This window comes from Ochotona curzoniae, unplaced genomic scaffold (assembly GCF_017591425.1).
Source record: "Ochotona curzoniae isolate NIBS_2020 unplaced genomic scaffold, NIBS_Ocur_1.0 scaffold_3208, whole genome shotgun sequence".
NCBI classification, from domain to species: domain Eukaryota; kingdom Metazoa; phylum Chordata; class Mammalia; order Lagomorpha; family Ochotonidae; genus Ochotona; species Ochotona curzoniae.
The window spans coordinates 37,118,731-37,141,150 of NW_024467106.1; the positions used below are offsets into that span (position 1 = coordinate 37,118,731).

The 22,420-nt window shown below is 39.8% G+C and overlaps 1 protein-coding gene across 3 annotated transcripts in view; it reads left to right on the forward strand.

Annotated features, from left to right (window-relative positions):
* CAAP1 (caspase activity and apoptosis inhibitor 1) overlaps positions 1–22,420 on the forward strand; it is a 59,282-nt gene that overhangs the window by 14,187 nt on the left and 22,675 nt on the right. For all 3 annotated transcript variants that reach the window (XM_041004561.1, XM_041004562.1, XM_041004563.1), the window contains one exon: positions 19,752–19,825. In XM_041004561.1, the coding sequence (XP_040860495.1) occupies positions 19,752–19,825 (74 nt within the window). The remainder of the gene's footprint in view (positions 1–19,751; positions 19,826–22,420) is intronic.

A 22,420-nucleotide genomic window follows, 5' to 3' on the forward strand; every position in this document is an offset into this window, starting at 1 on the left:
ATCTGTTTTCCCAGGCTCGTTAGTCAATAGCTGGTTTGGAAGCAGTAGCCAGGACTTAAATTGGCACTTCACAAGGGCTGCTGTGCTGTTGTTGTAAGTGGCAACAGCTTAACTCACTTTGCCACAATACTGCTGCTCTCAGTTTGGTTTTGATTTCCATGATGATTAGTGATGTTGAACACTTTTATCCATTTTTTACATCTTTTTTTTTTTTTAATGTCTATTCAGATCTTGTGCCTGTTGTCTAGTTGGGTGGTTTATTTTTTGTTTTTTGAATGCTACAAGTTCCTCATATTTTAGTTAGTAGCCATTGTCAGATATGGTTAATGAACAAATGGTTTCTCATATCTATAAGTAGCCTTTCCATTTTGTTTATTGTTGATTTGCTGTGCAAAAATGTTTGATGTAGTCCTTTTTAGCAATTCATTCTTCCTTTCTTCCTTCCTCCTTCTCTCTCTCTTCTCTTCCCTTTCCTTCTGTTCTCAACTTTCCTTTCTCTCTTTTTTCTTTCTGTTTTTTCTCCCTCCCTCCCTTCTTCCCTCCCTTCCTTGTTTCCTTCCTTCCTTCCTTCCTCTCTGTCTCTCCCTTCCTCCCTTCCTTTCTTGCCTTCTTCCCCTTCTTTCCTCCCTCCCTTTCTTTCTCTTTCTTTTCCGCTCTGTCTTTCTCATCCTCCTTTCCTTCCTTCCTTCTTTAAAGATTTGTTTATTTGTGTTTGAAAGGCAGATTACAGAGAGAGGCAAGACACACATACACACAGGGATTTTCCGTCCTCTGGTTTTTCAGTTCAAATGGCTGCAGGATTGGAGCTGGCTGGTCTGAAGCCAGGAGCCTGAAGCCTATTCTGGGTCTTCCGTGTGGGTGTAGGGACACAAGGACTTGGGCCATCTTCTGCTATTTCCCCAGGAACATAGGGAGCTGGATCAGAAGTGGAGCAGTTGGGACTCGAACTGGCATCTGTACATAAGGCTTAACCTGTTTTGTCATGGTGCTGGCCCCATTCAGCAATAATTCTTTTTGAAGCTGTGAGTTAAAAAGGTAGAGTAGAAAATCATTCAGAAATAGTAAATACAATATAATCAAAATTTTAACTGCCTTACATAGAAAATTAAAATGAGTAATTAGCAGAAATATGAAAATTAAGTTTAAATAGTTTCTTTGACAACAAATGCATATACAGGTAGACCAGTGTATCAACTGTGGGAGATAATGAAATACCTTTTTCCAACTATGAAGTTACAAATTTAGATAATCTGAAATTAAATTATAAAAAGATTGAATTTGGTAGAATGGATTTTGGAACATGTGCTTGAAAGAGGCAAAACTTTTTTTTTTTTTTAGAAACAAAAAGGAATTGGAAAAATACTGTACTCATAGTTATAATAAAAGCTATGATATACTTTCAAGTGTGTTTAATAGAAACTTAGTAAATAAAGTCATAAAATCATATTAAAAGCAAAAAAATAGTGATCTGAAAAAAAATGGAGCGCTCATATAGTCTGTGCTTATGGGAGGAATTCTTAAATAAAACAGAAACCCCAGAAACCATTTCAAATATTTGTGTGCGTGTGTCAAAAAATTTCCAGATGCCCAAACATGTGACATGAATGAAGTCAGCTAACAGATCTGGAAGAAGTACAGGCAGTGCTGGGTGTCCGGAGCTTTGTTCACAGAGATGTGGGGTGTGCCTTCCCAGCCATCTGGTTTTTGCTTTGAGTACAGTAGTCAATAAATTACATGAGATTTCAGCATTTGATATAAAATAGATTTTTATGTTAGCTCTGTAAGTGCTCTGGACATATTTAAGGTAGGTTAGTTGTACTAAATGTATTTTCAACTTTATGTTTTCAACTCAAATTTGGTTTATTGGGACACCAACCGATCTAAAATCAAGGAGCATCTTTACTTGCAAGCAGATATTAACCTTTGTCATGTTAAGCAAACTTGAATTCAGAACTGGAATCAGAGGTTGGAGTAGCATGCTTCGAAGATGGAGGAAGGGCCATTTCTACAGAATGTAAGTGACCTTCGAGGACCTGGAGGAGACCAGGACGTGTATTTCCCTTGAAACCTCCAGTAGGAATGCAGCGCTACTGCCACCTTCATTGCAGCTCATTCAGTGCAGTTTATAACCTCTAAGACTCTAGGAAAACACGTTTGTGATTTTATTTTTAAAAGGTATGATTTTTTTTTTCATGTAAAGATTTGCTTTTACTTGAGTATCAGGATTGCAGAGAGTGTGGGGAAGAGAGAGAGATATCTTCCATCCACTGGTTCACTCTCCAAAAGATTGCAGTAGCCAGAGCTGGGCAGGGCTGGTCCAAGGCTAGGAGCCAGGAGTGTCTAGTTTCCCACCTTGGTACAGGGGTTCAAGGCCTCAGGCCATCCTCTGCTGCTTTTTTGGGTCAAAGGCAGGAACTGGTTTGGAAGTGGAACAGCTGGGTATGAATTGGTGGCTCTATGAAATGCTAGCACTGCAGGCCAAGGATTAGCTCCAGTTTATGTTTTTTTTTTTTTGTTTTGTTTTTTTTTAAGGCACTGATTTGTGGTAATATGTTACAGTAGCAGTAGAAAACTATTAAAAAATATTTGATAAAATGTGGACAATAAGCCAGAGGTACAAATTGATTTCCTGAAGCTGTAAAGGAGTTTCCTTTGATCCTAGCTGTGTTTTATAGTTTTTTAAATGGTGTCTAGCTTTTAAAAACCAACTGATAACATAGTTTCTTTAGAAGACAAATCTAGCAGCATCTGTAAGGACAGAAAGTCAGTTGGAGCTGAGCATTGTTGCTCTTGTATGTCATTTTTTGTGTTTTGTTATATAGTACTTCTCTTGCCTGAATGCTTACTTTGTAAAATGTGTATAAAATGAAGTTTGATGGAAAAGAAACTACTTGAAGGGGAGGTTGGACTTGGAAATGTAACACCTCTTATTAATTAAAATATACACCTTTGGTAATATGAGTCGAGTTAACCTTAGCTTGTAAGTGCCGGCACCCCACATGGGCACTGGTTTATGTCCTTTCTGCTTCACTTCCCATCCAGCTCAATGCTTATGGCCTGAGAAAGCAGTAGAGGATGGCCCAGAGCCTTGGCACCTTCCCCTGGGTGGGAGATTCAGACAAAGTTCTTGGATCAGTTCAGCTATGGTCATTGGAGCCATTTGGGCCATGAACCAGTGGATGAAAACTCTCTCTCTCTCTCTCCCTCTCTCTGTATGTATATCTAACTTTCAAGTAAAAATAAAAAATTGAAAAATAAAAAAATTAAAATTACATCTATCTTCTGGGCCTGGAGCAATAGCATAGTGGTTAAAGTCCTCACCTTGAATGCGCCAGGATCCCATATGGGTACTGGTTCTGATCCCAGTGGCCCTACTTCCCATCCCTGTCTGTGGCTTGGGAAAGCAGTTGAGGATGGCCCAAAGCTTTGGAACCCTGTAGCCCCATGGGAGACCTGGAAGAGGTTCTTGGCTTCGGGTTGGCTCAGCTCCAGCCGTTGTGATCACTTGGGGAGTGAACCATTGGACGAAGATCTTCCTCTCTGTCTCTCCTCTTCTCTGTATATCTGCCTTTCCAATAAAAATAAATAAATCTTTAAAAAAAGTGACATCTTCCACTGAGAATATGTACGAATGTGTGTACAACATTTAATGTATACTGTCTATAAAAGATTTCAAGCCACAGAAGTATGTAGAAATATTAGATGGAAGTTGAAGAAATCTAAAATTGTCTTTAAACTTTTACATATTATCTACCATTGCCAATTTTATATATTCAAATTACATGTAGCTTCCAAGGGTCAGGTTTCAGATAGGTAATTTTCTTCTTAGAGTATTTCAGTTTTTACTGCTGTTTAAGACCATACTTACTCTGGACTTTAAAAAACTTTCTTTCTGAGAACAAAAAATACCAAGAAAGCAGTTTTATGAAAAGCGTTTGACAGTGTGTTTCTTTGAAAGTTGGAACTGTGAGTTACAACTTAGCAACAGCTTCATGGGGATGAAGTTTTAAAGAACTATGTAATTTTTAAATAATTTCATTAAAAACTTAAGAGATAGATTTAATCTCTCTTGGATAGGTAGAGGAACAGTTTGTATTGCAGAAAGTCTAAAAGCATAAGTAGGTTTTGTGTTTGAGAGACTGAGAAACAGTACGGGGTGGTTCAGTGACCCTCTGCTTCATTCCCCAGGGGCTTGCAATGGGCTAGGCTGTCAGCCAGAGCTGCGAGTTCAGGTCTCCTGCATGCGTGACTAGGAACCTGATTACTTGAATCATCACCTGCAGGGAACTGGTCAGAAGGCAGAATAGGTTATGGAACTCCGCCACTTCTTATCTAGTGTCTTATCGATCATCTTCACCCCTAGGGTACCCACCTGCCCTTCAGAGTTTTAAAAGTATTACACATTGTGATCAGATTTGTTGAAGTCTTAAGAAAAAATGCTCCATAAAAACACGAAGTTTTAAAGGAGTTTGATGGTCTGGAGGCCTAGAATTTAAGTGCCATTTCTATTTGGAAATGGATCAGAAAGGAACCTTTATTATAGTTAAGGTAGCATTGAAAATGAGAGCGGTTATCTGACCTTTTTTAATGTTAGATGATTATGCTCCAAAAATGTATTTATAATGAAATTTAAGTGTTGAAAAGTACAATGAAATAGATTGAGGTTACATATATAAAGAATAAAAGTGCAAATACTTTAGGGAAATCTTAGCAATTTTATAGAATTGCTCTATCTTTTTAAATGAATTTTATTTTATCTTATTTTTTTTTTTACTTCTTTTTATTATCATCATTATATGATATAGTTCCATAGCTCCTGAGATTTCCCTTATCCGTTCCCCAATTCCATCCCCCCTCTCATTGATTTCCCCCTGTATCATTTCTGTGGTATAGTTCTTCATACACAGTCATATATCCATCATTGCAGGCATGGACAGTGGCAGAGAGTCCAGCATTCTATTGTCAATGTATAGTAAACAGTTTCAGTGGGAGTCCAGTTTGTCTGGAAGTAGAGATGGATACTGCACTGTAACCTCACATCTGGATATGACAATCTCCATTACACAGTTACTATACAACCCCTTAAATGAAAAGCCACAATACAAAATCAAAAATAGGAAGAAAAATAGAAATTTACAATGCCACGAAGTTTAATAACATGCTGCTAGGTATGATAGTCTCCATTACACAGTTACTATACATCTCCTTAAATGAAAAGCCACAAAGCAAAATCAACAACAGGAGGAAAAAAAAAAACCCGAATTAACAGCACCATGAAGTTAAATAGCGTGCTATGGAATGACTAATGTGTTGCTGAAGAAATGAAAAAGAAAATCAAGAACCTTCTTGAAGAAAATGATGCTACTGTATGATCAATGAGTCATTGAAGAATTTAACCAGAAGAAAGTGTTTTGAAGAGGTGAAACTAACAAAAAAAATCAAAATCCATGAGATATAGTTTCTGCTGATTTTTGTAGGCAACAGATGGATGGGTTTTGTTTTTTAATCCAGTCTAATAATCTATGAGGTTTGATTGATAAATTTAAGCTGTGGTAATTTGGCCCTGTCATTTTAGTAATGGGGTGTTCATTGATTTAGTCTTCTGCTGTTATTTTACTGGGATGTTCTTCACATTTGCCTTTGGTTTTGGTGGGCACTATTCCTTTTCTCTTACAAGAGAACATCTTTAAGTTTTGCTGGGTACATTATCCTGGCTGACAATTTTTTCTTTTAGAATCTGGACTATGTCACTCCATTCTCTTCTGGCCTGTAGAGTTTCCTGTAAGAGGTCTCCTGTGAGTTTAATTGGTCTTCCTTTGTATGTCATTTGATTTTTTTCATGTGCACATTTAAGAATCTTTTCCTTATGTTTGAAGAGAGCTTGATGATCATGTGTCTTGGTGAAGATCACTTTTGGTCTATCCTGTTGAGATTTCTGTGCCCCTCCTGGATGCTGTTTCACAATTCTTTCTCTAGATTAGGGAAAATTTCCCTTGTTACTTCATTAAATACATTTGTAAACACAGCTTCTCTTTCTGCACCTTCTGGGACTCCCACAACTCTTATATTTGGCCTTTTAGTAGTATCTTTGAATTCTTGAATACTTTATTTGGCCTGTCTCTAGCTCTGCCTCTAGCTTTTTGTTTGTTTCCCCCTGGTAACAGAAAAAATCTTCTAATTCTAAGATTTTTTCTTCTGCCTCCTTAATTCTCTTTTGGAGACTCTCCACTGTACTTTTAATTTGCTCCACTGTATTCATTTCTGATATATCAGCTTTTATTTGATTAATTTCCAGTGTGACATATTCCTTAAATTCCTTGAACCTCCTGCATTACTTGCTTCTCATTGTTGATCAGAAGTTTTTCAAACAAGTGTTTTAAATTCTTTCTTTATTTTTTTTTAAAGATTTATTTTATTTTTATTGGAAAGGCGGATGTACAGAGAGGAGAGACAGAGAGGAAGATCCTCCGTCCGATGATTCACTCCCCAAGTGAGCGCAACGGCCGATGCTATGCCGATCCGAAGCCAGGATCCAGGAACTTCTTCCCCTGGGTCTCCCACGCGGGTGCAGGGTCCCAAGGCTTTGGGCTGTTCTCGACTGCTTTCCCAGGCCACAGGCAGGGAGCTGGAAGGGAAGCGGGGCTGCCGGGATTAGAACCGGCGCCCATATGGGATCCCGGGCGTGCAAGGCGAGGACCTTAACCACTTGCGCCACTGCGCCGGGCCCTAAATTCTTTATTTTTTAAAAGATTTATTTATTTTTATTGAAAAGTCATACATACAGAGAGGAGGAGAGACAGGGAGAAGGAGAAAGATCTTCCCTCCAATGATTCACTCCCCAAGTGAGCGCAACGGCCGGTGCTATGCTGATCCGAAGCCAGGAGCCAGGAACTTCTTCCAGGTCTCCCACGCGGGTGCAGAGTCCCAAGGCTTTGGGCCGTCCTCGACTGCTTTCCCAGGCCACAGGCAGGGAGCTGGATGGGAAGTGGAGCTGCTGGGATTAGAACTGGTGCCCATATGGGATCCCGGCACTTTCAAGGCGAGGACTTTAGCCAATAGGCCATTGTGCCGGGCCCCAGGTCTGGGTTTTTATGTTAGATTTCCACCATGGTCTCTGTAGCCCTAGCTCCTGGCTCACCAGTCTCCACCTCCTGTGATACCATGCTGAGGCTGCACCATTGTCTGTACAACCTTTCTCCCACTTTGGTTGGAGTAGTTCCCAGGATTAGGGAGACGGCAGGTGTTCTATTTAGGTATGTTGTTGTTGGTGAGAATCTTGCTGGAGCCTGTTGGCCATTAGGTCTGAGGGCCACATGGACCTATTTTGACCCATACAGTTCTATAGTTGGTATTATTTTCCTGTGGGACCTCTGCAGTCCACTGAGTCAGAAATGAGTTCACTCCAGCCCAATGCATGCGCAGTACTGTCCATAACCCTTTGCCTCCTTAAACAAAATTGCACCCAGTTTGGCTCTATTTGGTGTACAGGGTTATGTAATCCAACCTGTTCCCACTTTGCCTGTCTGGGATCTGCTACTCTGTCTCTGCTCCTGGTCAAATTAAACAACCAGTAGGACAAACAGTGCTTTGGGTTCACCTCTGGTGTTCCCAGTAAAATCCCTTCCCACCTGGTTGCTGGTGGAGTTCAGATCGTCCCTTGCTGCATGCTGCTAGAGTGTCAGTCACTGCAATGCCACACTATTGTGTCCTTGTGTCTGCTGCTTTCCTGTGTCAGTCAGTCTCCAGGTACCCCTCTGCTCTTGTTCTGTCTCCTATTTCCTGGAATGTGCCCTTTCTGCTTCACACTGTCTAATATTTCTCCATCGGTTTAAACATTCCTTACCCTAACCTGTCATCTTGATTATCTTTTTTATGAATTTTAAATGCATGTACATTTATTGAGTGATATTCAGGGAGATGTCAGTGAAAATGATGTTATATTTATAGAAAATAAATAATGTTCAGATAATATAACAGCTTACCAGGTAAGAAAATTTAAAAATCTCAGTTTCCATTTTTTTAAGATTTATTTATTTTTATTGGAAAATTAGGTATGCAGATAGGAGGAGAGATAGAGCGGAAGAGCTGAGCTGATCCAAAACCAGGAGACAGGAGCCTCCTCCAGGTCTCCCACTCAGGCATAGAATTGCAAGGCGGTGGGCCGTCCTCGACAGCCTTCCCAGGCCACATGCATGGAGCTGGATGGGAAGTGGGGTTGTCTGGATTAGAACTAGCGCCCACTGGAATCCTGGCGAGTACAAGGAAGGGATATTAGTCACTAGGCTGCTGCAGCAAGACTAAAATCTGGGTTTTCAAAAGAAGTTAGCGTGCAAAGAAAGTTCTGTATGAATGTTCTGGAATTATTGTTGTTAGCTACTGCTATTTTCTTTTTCAGAGAATGGGCATATTCTGAGTAAGCTATTGAGTTCTAATTCTAAACAGTTCATTTAAAAAAAATAAGATATCCTAAGGAGGCCATATATGTAGGAAATGCATATCAACTGAACTATTTTATTTTCTTGTAAATTATTTGTTTTAAAGACACTGTTGAAGGTAGAGAGGGAGATCCTCCTCCTGCCAGTTCACTCTTGAAATGACCACAACAACTTGGTGCTGGGCCAGGCTGATGCCAGAAACCTATAATTCCATCAGGGTCCATGTATGTGGCAGGGGCCAGCACTAAAGATGTCTTTTGCTGCTTTGCCACATGTGTTGACAGGGAGCTGGATTGGAAATGGAACCTCTGGGACTTTAATTTGTTTTCAAACTGCCTTTTGAGATGTGATGTTGGCACTGCAGGTGGCAGCTTAACTAACCTCATCACAACATTGATCCTGAGCAATTTTTTCTTGTTTTGTTTTTGAGATTTATTTTATTTTTATTAGAAAGTCAGATATACAGAGAGAAGGAGAGACAGAAAGATCTTCCGTCCGGTGATTCACTCCCCAAGTTGAGTGCAACGGCCAGTGCTATGCCGATCTGAAGCCAGGATCCAGGAACTTCTTCCAAGTCTCCCACATGGGTGCAGGGTGCCAAGGCTTTGGGATGTCCTCTACTGCTCTCCCAGGCTACACACAGGGAGCTGGATGGGAAGTGGAGCTGCTGGGATTAGAACTGGTGCCCATATGGGATCCCGGCACTTTCAAGGCGAGGACTTTAGCCACTAGGCCACGCTCCCGGTCCCATCCGTATTATTTTAAATCTGTTGTAACTTTTTCCAGCCTGATTAGTTTGATGCACATCTGTACTTAGTTACTGTTCTATAGAAACAGATAGGCACCTTCCCAGAATTTCTAGAACATTTCTAGAAGTGGCGTGAGCTTCTCAGAGGCTCCTGATGAGAATCTTCTCTTTAATCAAGACATACCTTATGCAGTTGTGTTGGGGTTGGAGCATGGTTCAGTGTTTTCGTAGCTGTCTCAATTAAAAACAATAAAAAATTATATTCCTTACATTACAGAAATATAATTTGAACAGCATTGTCATTTTTCCATCAACTTCATCCTGCTGTTCAGGTGCTGAGTTAGGTGATTAGCAAGTATTATTGCATATTCTAGTCTATCCCTGTTACTTTTTTTAAAAAAAATGGAAAGTTCTCTTAATTACTGATTCATTTTTATTAATTCTCCCTTCCATTTAATTAGAAAAATAAATTCTCTGATGTTAATGCTGGCAAAATTGGTTGTTAATTACTGCTCTCTCATACTCTGCACTTCTCCCACTGTTTGAGCTGTTTACTTATCATCACTTAAGTCTGTCTCCGATGCCATGATTGTAATTGTGTAACTAAATATACATAAGCAGGTGAAGTATTAATATAAGAGTAGCTGATTAAGCAGAATGCTTTAGAAAAATCCAAATTTGAATTGCTAAAAAGTTGTGGTAATTTAACTGTGGAAAAACAACAAAGAGACCATTGTATAAACAAAAACTTTTCTCTTTTTGAAATTTTGAATAAGCCAAAGCTAGAAATGTGCATACTTGTTTTTGTGAGTAGACTATATTATGTCCAAAGATTGGCGAATGGAAATGTGTTGTGTGTTAACTTAAAATGCTTAAAATCATCCCTGTAACCATTATTTTTTTAAAGTTTATTTTAAAGGAAGAGAAAGTGTGAGAGATCTTCCAATGATTAATGACCAAAATGCCTACAGCAGCTAGGATTGGGCCAGGCCAAGGATCCGGGGAATAAATACACATGGCCGACAGGAAGTTACATGCTTCTGCCCTTCATCTTGCCCAGTAGTAGCAAGCTGGAGCGGGGACTGGAGCTGGGACTCTGACCTAAGCACTCTGTTGCAGGAAGTAGACATCTTAGCGTCATGGCTGCTGCCCCAAATGCCCACTGTCTAGAGATGATGTCAAAACCAAAGCAAATCAAGCAAACCCCAAAACCAGATTGAGCTATTTATTTGAAAGACTGAATGACACACACATAGAGAAAGAAGGATCTTCCATTTGTTGCTTATTCCCCAAATGCCTGCAATGGCGATGATCGGCCCAGGCTGAAACCAGGAACCTGGAGCCTGCTCCAGGTCTCCCGCACAGTTGCATGGTATCAAGGCTTTGGGCCATCTTGGGCTGCTTTCCCAGGCCCCAAGGAGGGAGCTGGATGGGAAGTGGATGATTTCCCTAGAATCATATTTTTTTTCAGGTAACATTTCCTCAGTTAGAGAAGAGTGATTTCATTTCATTAGGTTATTTTCTTTCAAGTGTTAGAAAAAGTAGAATATATATCTAATAATATTCCAATTTTGTGTATTTACATTTTTCCCTAAAATATTTTCCAGTCAGTTACAGATATTTGATTGTAAATACTTTTGAATTTTTAGAAAATAAAACCATTTTCTCACACAATCATAGTATCTTTGTAATACCCAACATAGCAGTGTGATATCCATTTTGCATTCATTCTGCTTTCATGTTTCAGAGTACAAAGTGTAAATGCACTGATGCCTAGAATATTTATTCTCTGGGTATTTTTTTTAAAAAAAGGATTTTTATTTATTACAAAAATGGCTTGAGAAAGCTATTTTGTGTATATCTTCATATACAAAAGGATATTTTTCTCACAAATGCTATGTTGACATTCTCAATAAGCTTAGTTTTCATATGTAAGCTGTATATGAAATATATGTATATATGAAATACATATATGTACTATATACACATGTGAAATTATACACATAAGTATATATGTGTATATATATGTGCACTGATTGTATTTCTGATTGATAAAGGAATATTTGGACACAGCTTAAGATCTCATATTCTTGACAAATTGCTTTAATAGGTAGAATAGTCTGCATAACCAGATATTTTCTGAAATAACAGGGTTAGCCTTCCAGAAAATCCTCATAAAGTGTATCACTACCATTGACAGCATAAGGACATATAATGCTTAGCATTCAGCCGTGTGAAAAGTGTCTCATTTATTTATTTTATCCTATTATTATTTTATTTTATTCTTTTATTTATTTTCATCTATTTAAAATGGGAAGACGGAGCAAGTGAGTGTGCTCTTCCATCTGCTGGTTTTTATTTCCCAGATATCTGCAGCAGGGCTGGGGCAGCTGAGTCCATACACCCAGAATCCCACTCCAGTCTCTGGGCTGCCTGGGGCCCACGACCTTGAGTTCCCAGCTGTTCCTTCCCAGGATACATCAGCAGGGAATTAGATTGAAAACAAGAGTGGCCAGGACTTGTGCCAGCGTCTCAAGTGGCAATTTAACCTGTTGTGTCACAATGCCCACACCTGCATTCTACTTTTACAGTAGTGGAACCTGTGTGTTAATGCCTTTAACTGCTGTTTCAGTGTGATAGCCTACAATTTTTTGAAATGAGAAAAGGACATAAAAAATGTAGGTATATATAAATAGAGCAAAGAGGATACACAGATCTCTTTGTTTTTCTTGAGTACTTCAAGTAGCATAGGACCTCCTCTCGAGATAATTGCCCATTCACAACAGCTTGGGTTTGTACAGGGCAGTTTATATTATGACATTATTTTTTTTAAAGATTTATTTTTATTATTATTTTTTTTATTGGAAAGGCGTATATACAGAGAGGAGAGACAGAGAGGAAGATCTTCCGTCCGATGATTCATTCCCCAAGTGAGCGCAATGGCCGATGCTATGCCGATCCGAAGCCAGGAGCCTCTTCCGGGTCTCCCACGCGGGTGCAGGGTCCCAAAGCTTTGGGCCATCCTCGACTGCTTTCCCAGGCCACAGGCAGGGAGCTGGAAGGGAAGTGGGGCTGCCGGGATAGAACCGGCACCCATATGGGATCCCGGGCGTGCAAGGCGAGGACTTTAACCACTGCGCCACTGCGCCGGGCCATATTATGACATTTTTTTAAAGAGTCTGGATTAGCAAGAGAATAAGAGGATGGTAATTGATTACTTGCATTACAGTGTTTGGGGAAAAATGGAGAAAAATTTCCTTCAACGGGAGTAAGGTTAAATTTTATTCTGTTTTCTGGAAGGAGATTGATGAGGGATATAACCGCCATGTGAATTTGCATTTATTTGCCATTTGGAAAACCCCTTTTAAACAATTAAAATTGTTGTGGCTTATTTCATAATGTTGAAGGTTCTAATAGAGTACTTTATGCTTTGTTCTGAATCTAAGGCTTTTCTGGTCCTCCAACTTTTTTTTAAGGGATAATGTGAATGAATAAATTTTGTATAGTTCTGCAAGTTTGGACAAATGGATTGTTATGTATAAACCAGCACCATTAGGTATAGAACAGCTTCAGTCTTAACATGGGGTGTAAGCAAGTGCCGTCATGATCCTTTATAGTCAGATCCTTTTTCTGTCTGCTGAGAATCTCGGATCTCATTTCTGACCCCGTGCTTTTTCTTTTTACAGTCATACTGGATATGTAATAGTGTACACAGCCTTTTGAGTCCAATTTCGTTCACTTAGAGTGATGCATTTGACATTCGTGTTGTTGCATCAGTGGTTTCTCATTTCTGGGGGCCTAGTGTTCTAGTATACGAGTGCACATTAGTTTATTATCTGTACCTACAAACTATGTTGGTAGTTTGGTAGGCAGAATAGTGGGTCTCAAAACATCTACACTGTAATCTCTCAAGTATGAGAATGTATTACTCTATATAATAAGAGTTTGCTGGTTTGGGTATGATTAGGGATCTTGATATGGGGAGATTAATCTTCGGTTTCTAGGTGGCATGTCTCATTGCTTGAATTTTTAGAGGTTCTTAAGAAGAAGAAACAATGGGTCAGAGTGAGATGATGTGAGGAGGACTTGACTAGGAGTTAGCAATGATCTTTACATAATAGCCAGTAATAAAATAGGTCCGACAAGAAAGCAAATTTAGCTAGAACCTCAAAAGGGAGAGTGAAATGGATTCTCCCTTAGGGCCTCCAGAAGTAAATGTGGCTCACATTAAACCATGGACAGCCATACCAGACTTTTGACCTTCAGGACTGTAGTATGATAACTATGTTTTTTGAAACCATTGTATTTGTTATAATTTGTCACAATAGCAATTGAAAACATGCAGGGATATTTGAGCAGTTTCCTGTTTATGTAAATTTCAGATAAAATCACTATAACCTTTGGGGCTGGTGTTGTAGCCTGTGCTGCTCATGTCCTTTATTGCGTAATGTTTTCTCTCAGCTGTGTCATTCCAGTTCAGCTCCCCGTTGGTGTACCTGGGAAAAGCCGTGGAAGATGGCTCAAGTGTTCTGGCCTCTGCCATCCGTATGGGAGGCCTGGATGAAGCTCCTGGCTTTAGCCTGGCCCAGGTCTGTCTCTTAGTGGCCATCTGGGCAGTGAACCCAGCTTATGGGAGATCTCTGTCTCTCCCTCTCTAGTTCTTTCAAATAAATAAATCTTTTGAGAAGAAAAACCACTGTAGACTTTTGCATACACAGTCTTGTATGAACACTTTTCATTTTCTTTGGGCAGTTAGTTACCTAGGAGCAGAATTGCTGACTCACATCTACATACTCATTAGTACCAACTATGAGAGGGCCATCTCTTGGTTGTTTTGATTTTTGTTGTTTAATACATATTTAGCAATATCACTTTGTGGCATTAATTTGCATTTCCCAAAACTAGTGATGTTGAATGTCTGTTACTTTATTTGCTATCTGCATGTTTGGCTTGGTGGGGTGATTGTTAATTTTCAACCAGTTTTTTAAATGGGATTCTTGTTTTCTTATTGTGATATGAGAGTTCTTTATATTCTGGATGTAAGTTCCCTATCACATGTATGGCTTGCACTTATATTCTGACGTCTGTCTTATATTCTTCTGAAAGAGTGGAAGTTTATTATTTTTGATGAAATGCAGCAGGTTGGTTGATTTTATTTTCAGATCATGTTTTGGTGACATTTTTGCTTAACTCAGGATAACAAAGGTTTTTCTTATATCTCCTAAAAGTGTTAAGGTGGTGTTTTCTTGCAGTGTAAAATAACATTAGTGTAGATACCTTAATTGTCCTGTCACAGTGTATTAAAAGACTGTCTTTTATCCATTAAATCGCTTTGTATCTTTGTTGAAAATCATTTTTACATACAGAATTGCATGTCTCTGGACTCTCTCTTTTTCATTAACCTATGCTTTTTCCTTTTCCCAATACTGTGGGCTTTTGTAAGCGAAGTCTTAAAATCAGGTTGTACATTCTACTTTTTTCTTTTCCAACTTGCTTTAGCTTTTCTATTGTTTTACTTGAATTTTTTAAAAAGATTTATTTATTTATTGGAAAATCAGATATACAGAGAGGAGAAGAGACTGAGAGGAAGATCTTCCGTCCGATGACTCACTCCCCAAGTGAGCGCAACAGCCGGTGCTGTGCCGGTCTGAAGCCAGAATCCAGGAACTTCTTCTGGGTCTCCCACACAGGTGAGGATCCCAAGGCTTTGGGCCGTCCTCAACTGCTTTCCCAGGCCACAAGCAGGGAGCTGAATGGGAAGTGGAGCTGCTGGGATTAGAACTGGTGCCCATATGGGATCCCGGGGTGTTCAAGGCAAGGACCTTAGCCGCTAGGCCACGCCGCTGGGCCTGTTTTACTTGAATTTTGTGGATGTTGTTGGGCACTGGAAGGTATCACACCACCAGTTTACTCCCCAAATGCTCACATTTACAGTCTGGACGGGTCAGCTGGTAACCCAGCCCAGGTGTTCATGTGGTTGCAGCAACTCAGCAGTGAACATTGTCATGTAATCTGTCCCAGGGTCTGCACTAATAGGAAGCTGGAATTAGAAGCCAATTCCAGACAGTGTGAGGAGTAACATGGTTGTTATCCCAGTCAACATCTTCAACACTATGCCACATGCCCACCTTGCTCTCTTTTTAACAGGAAAGTGTTCATAGGAAGATAGGTTGCTGTGCTTCTATCGTTATTCCCGGAAATATGAAGAGAATCAAGGATTACACCTTTGTTATGCCTGTTTACGCAGGTCTTTTTTCAGGTGCCCCTTGCCAAAATGAGAAGAATCAGACTTCAGACTCAGCTTATTTATCTCTTTGTTGGGGCATCTTCATTTGAATGAGAAATTGACACTCCCCATCTCCCAGCCTTAATAAGTTAATAATTAAATTAAGGTTTTAAAAATCTTTGGTAGAGCACATGTTTAGTTCTTAAGTCCCACAGATCCCCCCAGCTTATTACCTTAATAATAAGCAATTGGGCCTGGCGCGGTGGCCTAGCGGCTAAAGTTCTCACCTTGAATGCCCGGGATCCCATATGGTTGCCGGTTCTAATCCCAGTAGCCCCACTTCCCATTCAGCTCCCTGCTTTTGGCCTGGGAAAGCAGTCGAGGACGGCCCAAAGCCTTGGGACCCTGCACCCGCGTGGGAGACCCAGGGGAAGAAGTTCCTGGATCCTGGCTTCGGATTGGCACAGCACCGGCCATTGCGCTCACTTGGGGAGTGAATCATCAGACTAAAGATCGTCCTCTCTGTCTCTCCTCCTCTCTGTACATCTTATTTTGCAATAAAAAGAAATAAGTCTTAAGAAAAATAATAAGAAGCAATCACCAGGGTCTAGGCTGACAGTGCCGTGTTTTAGTAGGCCAAGCCTCCACCTGATACACCAGCATTTCATGTGGATTCCGGCTTGTATCCTGGCTGCTCCCCTTCCGACCCAGTTTGCTCTTCATGGCCTGGGAGAGCAGCAGAGGGTGGCTCAAGTACTTGGGCTCCTGCACCCACATGTGAGACCCAGGGGAAGCTCCTGGCTTCGGATTGATCCATTTTGTCTGCTGCTGTTTTGGGAGTGAATCAGCAGATGTATGATCTCTTTGTGTTTTTCCTTCTCTCTGAAATTGTTGTTCTTTTTTACTTCCTTTTTACAATTTGTATTATTTCTCAGGATAAGGTTTGTAGGTGTAAGGATTCCTGCCCTTCCCTCCCACCCTTCTCCCTTATATTATTAGAGCAGTGTAGTCTTCCAACCACATGTAGCAGTCAAATAAAAATAAAACAAATCTTTAAAATAATCATCAGGATCTAAGAAAGCATAGAGGCTGAGAAAATGTATTTTTTTTTTGTTAAAGAAAGTTAGATTGATGTTTGAGGCTATAAATCACAGACTTAGTTGTGGGCTTTTGTATAATTCAAAGCCATTCATGTGAGTTAAAGCTTGTTTAAAGCAGCCAAACTGTAGATGGGAGAAGGCAGTTAGTAAAAACAGGCCTTTTATTTTGTTTCAAATGAAAAGGACAACAAAGATCATTTCAGAATTAAAAAAAAGGAAAGATTTATGTATTTTTTTTGGAAAGTCAGATATACAGAGAGGAGGAGAGACAGGAAGATATTCCATCCACTGATTCACTCCCCAAGTGGCTGCATTGGCCAGAGTTGTGCCGATCCGAAGCCAGGAGTCAGGAGCTTTTTCTGGGTCTCCCACGTGAGTGCAGGTCCCAAGACTTTGGGCCGTCCTTACTGCTTTCCCAGGCCACAGCGGGGAGCTGGATGGGAAGTGGAGTATCTGGGACGTATCCCATAGGATTCCCGGTGAAGGATTTAGCCACTAGGCTATCATGCCAGGTCTTCATTTCTGAAATCTTCAACTAAACTGGCTCTGCTGGTGCTTTCTGTCCCTTTTCTCTCCTTTTTCTCCTGTTGTTAATAAGATTCTAACATAATTCTTACTCTTTGTGTAGCAGTATTTACATATGAATTGGGCTTTAAAAATTTTTCCCGTCTCTGTTACCTAGTTCTATCTCTGAGAGTAGATATTTTTATTTTCATTAACCTAGAGCTAAACATATGCAAGTATATAATTTTTTTAGAACCTTTCTTTGCAAATGACTTTGATGCCGTTTAATGGAGATCTTTACATCATCAAAAATGTGAACGTATGTGATAATTTTATTTGTATTTCCTACATCTTAAAACATTTTGCTAGTACTGATTTTCAAGCTACTGAAAACCTGCTGAGGATTTTTTCACCTCTTGCGATTTTTTCACTCTTCTGCCACAGGGTGGCGCACTCTACCTGCTAGGTGAAGTGTTCAGTGACTCTTCAACAGGCTGCTGAAACCCTGCCTAGGAGGAAGTGGAATGTTACAAAAATCTGGGTACTCTGTTGTTTCTGGCAGCAGAATTTTTTTTTTTTTATAGTGGAAATTTCAGGTTTTTTGACCCCTTTTTGTTGTGTTAATATTAGTTAAAACAATTATTTGTAAATAATTCTAGATTCAGATGTTGGAAAGCTGTTATAAGAAATATCCATGAATCCTTTTTCTAGACCGCATATTAAGTTATCATCTGTGTTGCACACCTTCCTGTTACAGATGACAGAACTTCAGAAAGTTCATGGACATATGGAAATAAAAGATCTACTTTGGTGCAGAAGTCTTTGAAATCTTTGTACACAGGTTTTCAAAAAGTTCCTTGAAAATTTGTAATAGGAAAAAATGTATACATTTGAGATGATTTTTTTTTGCACCAAAATAAACATCTTGCCTTTTAATTAATTCTGATTTCCGCTGGGCTTTGTCAAGTCCCCTATGTGTATGTGTGTGTGTGGGATATGTTTATGAGACTTTGTAGTTAAGTTCTATGCATTATGACACTTATCTCTAAATGTCATGTTTTGTTTTGTTTTTCCAAATGATGATCTGTTATGCTTGTACTGGTATCAGCCTCGGGGAATTTAATATCGATGCAATCCTTTTACACAAACTTTTGACTCAGTTATGTCGTTTAGAATGCTTTGCCCTTCAGCTCAGCCCGTGGGTTAGTTACAATATTTAGTTGTAACTCTTCAGAGTTATGTTGAGCCTAGAGTATTTCCATAGACTTTTGTCTTTTCTAGCGTTGTCATGGGGCTTCATTCTTGAGATAGAATGTTATTCACTTCAGTTTGGCTTTATGTCATGATTGTCATAATACTGGTTGTATAGTTGGGATGCATAGATGATGTGAACCACTCGGAGTGTTATATTTGCCTGTGTTTTATTGGTGATATTACATGTGTTTTTAGTCAGTTTTGTTTTGGAGTCAATTTTGGTAAATATAGTTGTATGTATTTAGAACAATTTAGTGCCATTTAAGATGTAAAGCAGCAAACATTTTCTGTAAAGGTAGATACTTTAGAAACAGATGAAGAATCCCAGCTGGCAGAGTCTAATCTGGGTGGAAGGCCTTTGGGAGCACATCTCACCTTTACTCCTTGCAAAGCTCTTAGTGCGGTGTGTTGGTGTGTATTTTATCCTGTCCAGTGACTTCCAGTGAGAATTGTAACTGTCCTTGGGATGTGCCGATCATTCTGTGAAAGTAGTCTGAGAAGATGATATTAAACAAGAAAGAAAAATGTATAAAAACCCGAGATAGCTCAGATGTCATGGTTAATACCACATCATTTAGTATTTTTGTACAGTGTTTGAGTTGGGCTTACATTAGTGAGATTTTAGTCTAGCACAAGTGCAGAGAGCCATATAGAGCAACTGGAAAGAACACTGTAAACCTGCCAAAGAATCAACCACAAGTTTTCTTTCTTAAGGAATCCCTGTTAATTAGGTGTAAGTAATTTTGTTACTAAATGTTTTCTAAGTATTTATAGCATGTTAGTCTGAAGGAATCTGAAAATTATGATGCTAATAGGTACGTATTTTGAAGAAAATAATCACTCATTTTGGGGAGAATGACCATTTGTACACTGACAATTTCTTAACCTTTTTGCTGGAAAATGTTTCTTGTGTTTGTGCTAAGGTGGTATGCTATTTTTAAGAAAGAGTATCAATTTTGTTTGTAGCACTATTGCAGAACATAGCAAATTGAAACTTTTGCGTGATCTTACGTTTAATCCGTTTATTTTGATTATATATGTGTATTAGATATAAAATATGTATTTTTCACATGCTGCAGACATCAAAGCATTTGAAGTATGAAATTAGATGAATATAAAGCAATTTGAATGCCAAAAATGCCCATTAAGTTGAGCAGCTGAACTTGAAAAAGTGATTGGAGACTGCTGCGAGCTGTGATTTCTCCCAGCAGCTACCCTGCCGAGTGTCAGAGGGAGAGGAATTACCTCCGTGTCCCAAACCTCCAGGTTCGGCCCTGGATTTACACAGAAATACGCTGCTTGCTCGGGTTGTGCTTGTCGAGGCTGCTCCTGGCACTTGGGCACGTTTCTCAGTTTCCAGTGGGGGTTTATCAGAGTTCAGTGTGTCTTTCCAGGAGCCTCGCCTAATTCCTGGAATGTGGCCAGTGAACTTATACGGTTGAATATAACTTCACAATTTTTAAAAATGTATTTTGATTCCACAGGCAAGACAACTGTGTAGATTGCACATCATCCCTGAGAGAAAACAAGCCACCCGAGGGTTTGGAATTAAAACAAGGTATGAGCCCAACACTTCACTTCTGCATAACATTGTCTCAAGATTAGAAGCATTTTACTAGTAATTAATTTTCATTGTTCCAATTTACCCCATTTTATTATATGTGCTGCTGAAGCAAGCACGATTTTACCCCCATTTTAAAATAGGGAAACAGATAATTGACTTGGTCTCAGATAAAAAGAGGAAATAATACAATATTTCGTATCAACTACAGGAGTGGTTAGACGTTAATGTTGTAAATTATAGATGCCATCACAAAATTCTTTTGACTAATTGTAGACATTGGAGATACGTTAACTAGATAGTGTTGAGCTGGATGTGGAAAATAAATTTCATAGGATGACATTTCTTCCTTATTTCTTGTTTTCTTTAAATCAATAGTTCTTGACATTACCAACCATCACAAATAATGTGATAGAGCATTCAATCCAAATAGATTAATAGGACTCATTTTAAAACTAAACTTTATCTAAAAGGTGAGACTATCACAGAAACACATTCTGTGATGGAGCGGGCAGAGCGGGGCCGGGGGGGAGGGGGGCAGGTGGGAGAGATGTTTCTATTTCTAAGTATGTTTATTGAGAGAGGGTGTTCCTCCCCAGTGCCTGGCTTCTCTGCCCCAGGTGAGGGGGAGAACAGCCTGGGGAAGGGGTCATGTGATCGACAAGCAGGCAGAATGCGGCAGGTGTGGATTCCCATTCTTAAAGTTGACTTGCTGCCTGCCTGTCCCATTTCAGGCCCTGCTGAGATTTCTGACCTCTGTCTCCTCATCTGTAGCCACTTCCTACGGATGAGGGGTGTAGGTCTTGTATGTCCCAGCTTTGAAAATCTCTTCCTGTCTCATCTAATCCATTTCTTGAGCTGTGGAGAGTGTAGCTGATGGCAATGTCTGTGTCTCTTGCAATGTCATCGCCACTCTGAGAAGTCCCTGGCCTTTATCTGTGTTTGAAGTGGCATTCGAGGGCCTCAGCTGGCTCACAGGAGCAGGGTGACTCATTCTTTATGTACACATGGGCATGATCCTCTCCTGGGCACAGGAGTTAGCGTAGGAGACATCGCAAGATGCACTAAGTGCTCCGATGCCAGGACAGTACAGTATCTTGACCCCAAGACCAGAGATCCTGTGCCTTCTGGGATGAACAGGACACGAAAGCCAGGATTGTTGGTGATACCAAAGGCCATCAGGGTGGATCTCCTGAGGACCCTGGCCTGGTATGGTTTGACACCTAGACTCTACTGGTTCTTCACTCTGCTTTTCCCAGACCAGGGCAGTGTTGTGTGGTGAATGTAGCCTGCCTAGGACCTGTCGGGTGTCTGGCTCAGCAAAGCATCAGTACCTTGCCCACCAACCCCCTTGCTGAGGACCTCAGCCTCAAGCCTCTGGCCAGGTGTAGTGAGGTGCTGCAGCTGCATCCTGCCCCCAGGGTGTTAGCATCAGGCCACTGGCCTGCTTCTCCCAGAGCCACATTTTGGTGCAGCAGGGGAGAGGTCTGCTTAGGACTTGTGAGGTCCATAGCCACCCACTCCCAAACTGGCGCTTTGGTACACTGCAGGTGTGGCCTGCCCAGAAGCCATGGCAGGGCTGATCTTTGAAATGTCTCTTCTGTTTGTTTCTTGAGATCTCTAGTAGGAAAAATCAAAAGTACAGTGAGTTATTAATTATTAAAATGCCATTACTTGCACGTTTTTTTCTGGTAAGTATTAATTCATGGCAATGAGAATCTGTTAAAACCAATAGGATTGGGTTGTCTATTACTATGTAAGTACTTAATATCTGACGTAGTTTCTCTAAAACTTAAGTCATAAGAATTTAATGTGATGGATCAGGTTATTATTCTGATAATATTCTCTGTTCATTTTCTATTCACCAAACCAAAGTTGTAAAGCAGCATTGACTTTTCTGTTTGTTCTTTTAGAATAAAATGAATCATAATATTTATTACTAGCATATGACATGACAAGTTATTTAAATTATCTTTTCAGGTTTTTTTAGCCTCTAAAATACATATTTCTTGAGTAATAAGTGTTAACTACAAATTAAATTGAAATTGACATTTCTTTGTCCAGTACTAGTTTTTCTTCAATTGTGATCTATTAGAAATGGCTAATAAAGTGGAAAATGGCATTGATTAATTTGTGATTTAATTTACCTGAAGAGAGAACAACATCTAGATTGTCCACAGTCCTTACTTATGTACTCTGGGATTTTTGCGAATTAGCAGTCTTTTCAGAAGTCTTGTTTGTTAGTCTTACAAAAAGCCAGACAGAATTATGCATTTGTAATGTTACTACTTCTGAGCACCACCATGGGCATAAAATCATACATCTGTAGGAATGAAGACTTAATTGAGCAAATTATCCAGTAGTTCCTTGTAAAGGAAGATTTTTTTTTTTTTGTTCTCATGCTCTCTTGAAACACCAAGAGTTTTCTGGAACATTCTTTCCACTCACAACAGTTTGTGTTGCTCTGATTTTCTTATGATAGCATCAGTCACTCGAAGATAGTCTTGGTTGGATAAAAAGATCCCGAGTAACCAGATGGCACAAAATCCAGGCCTTTTGAAAGTTTCAGAGTCTGAAGATCACACATAGGTT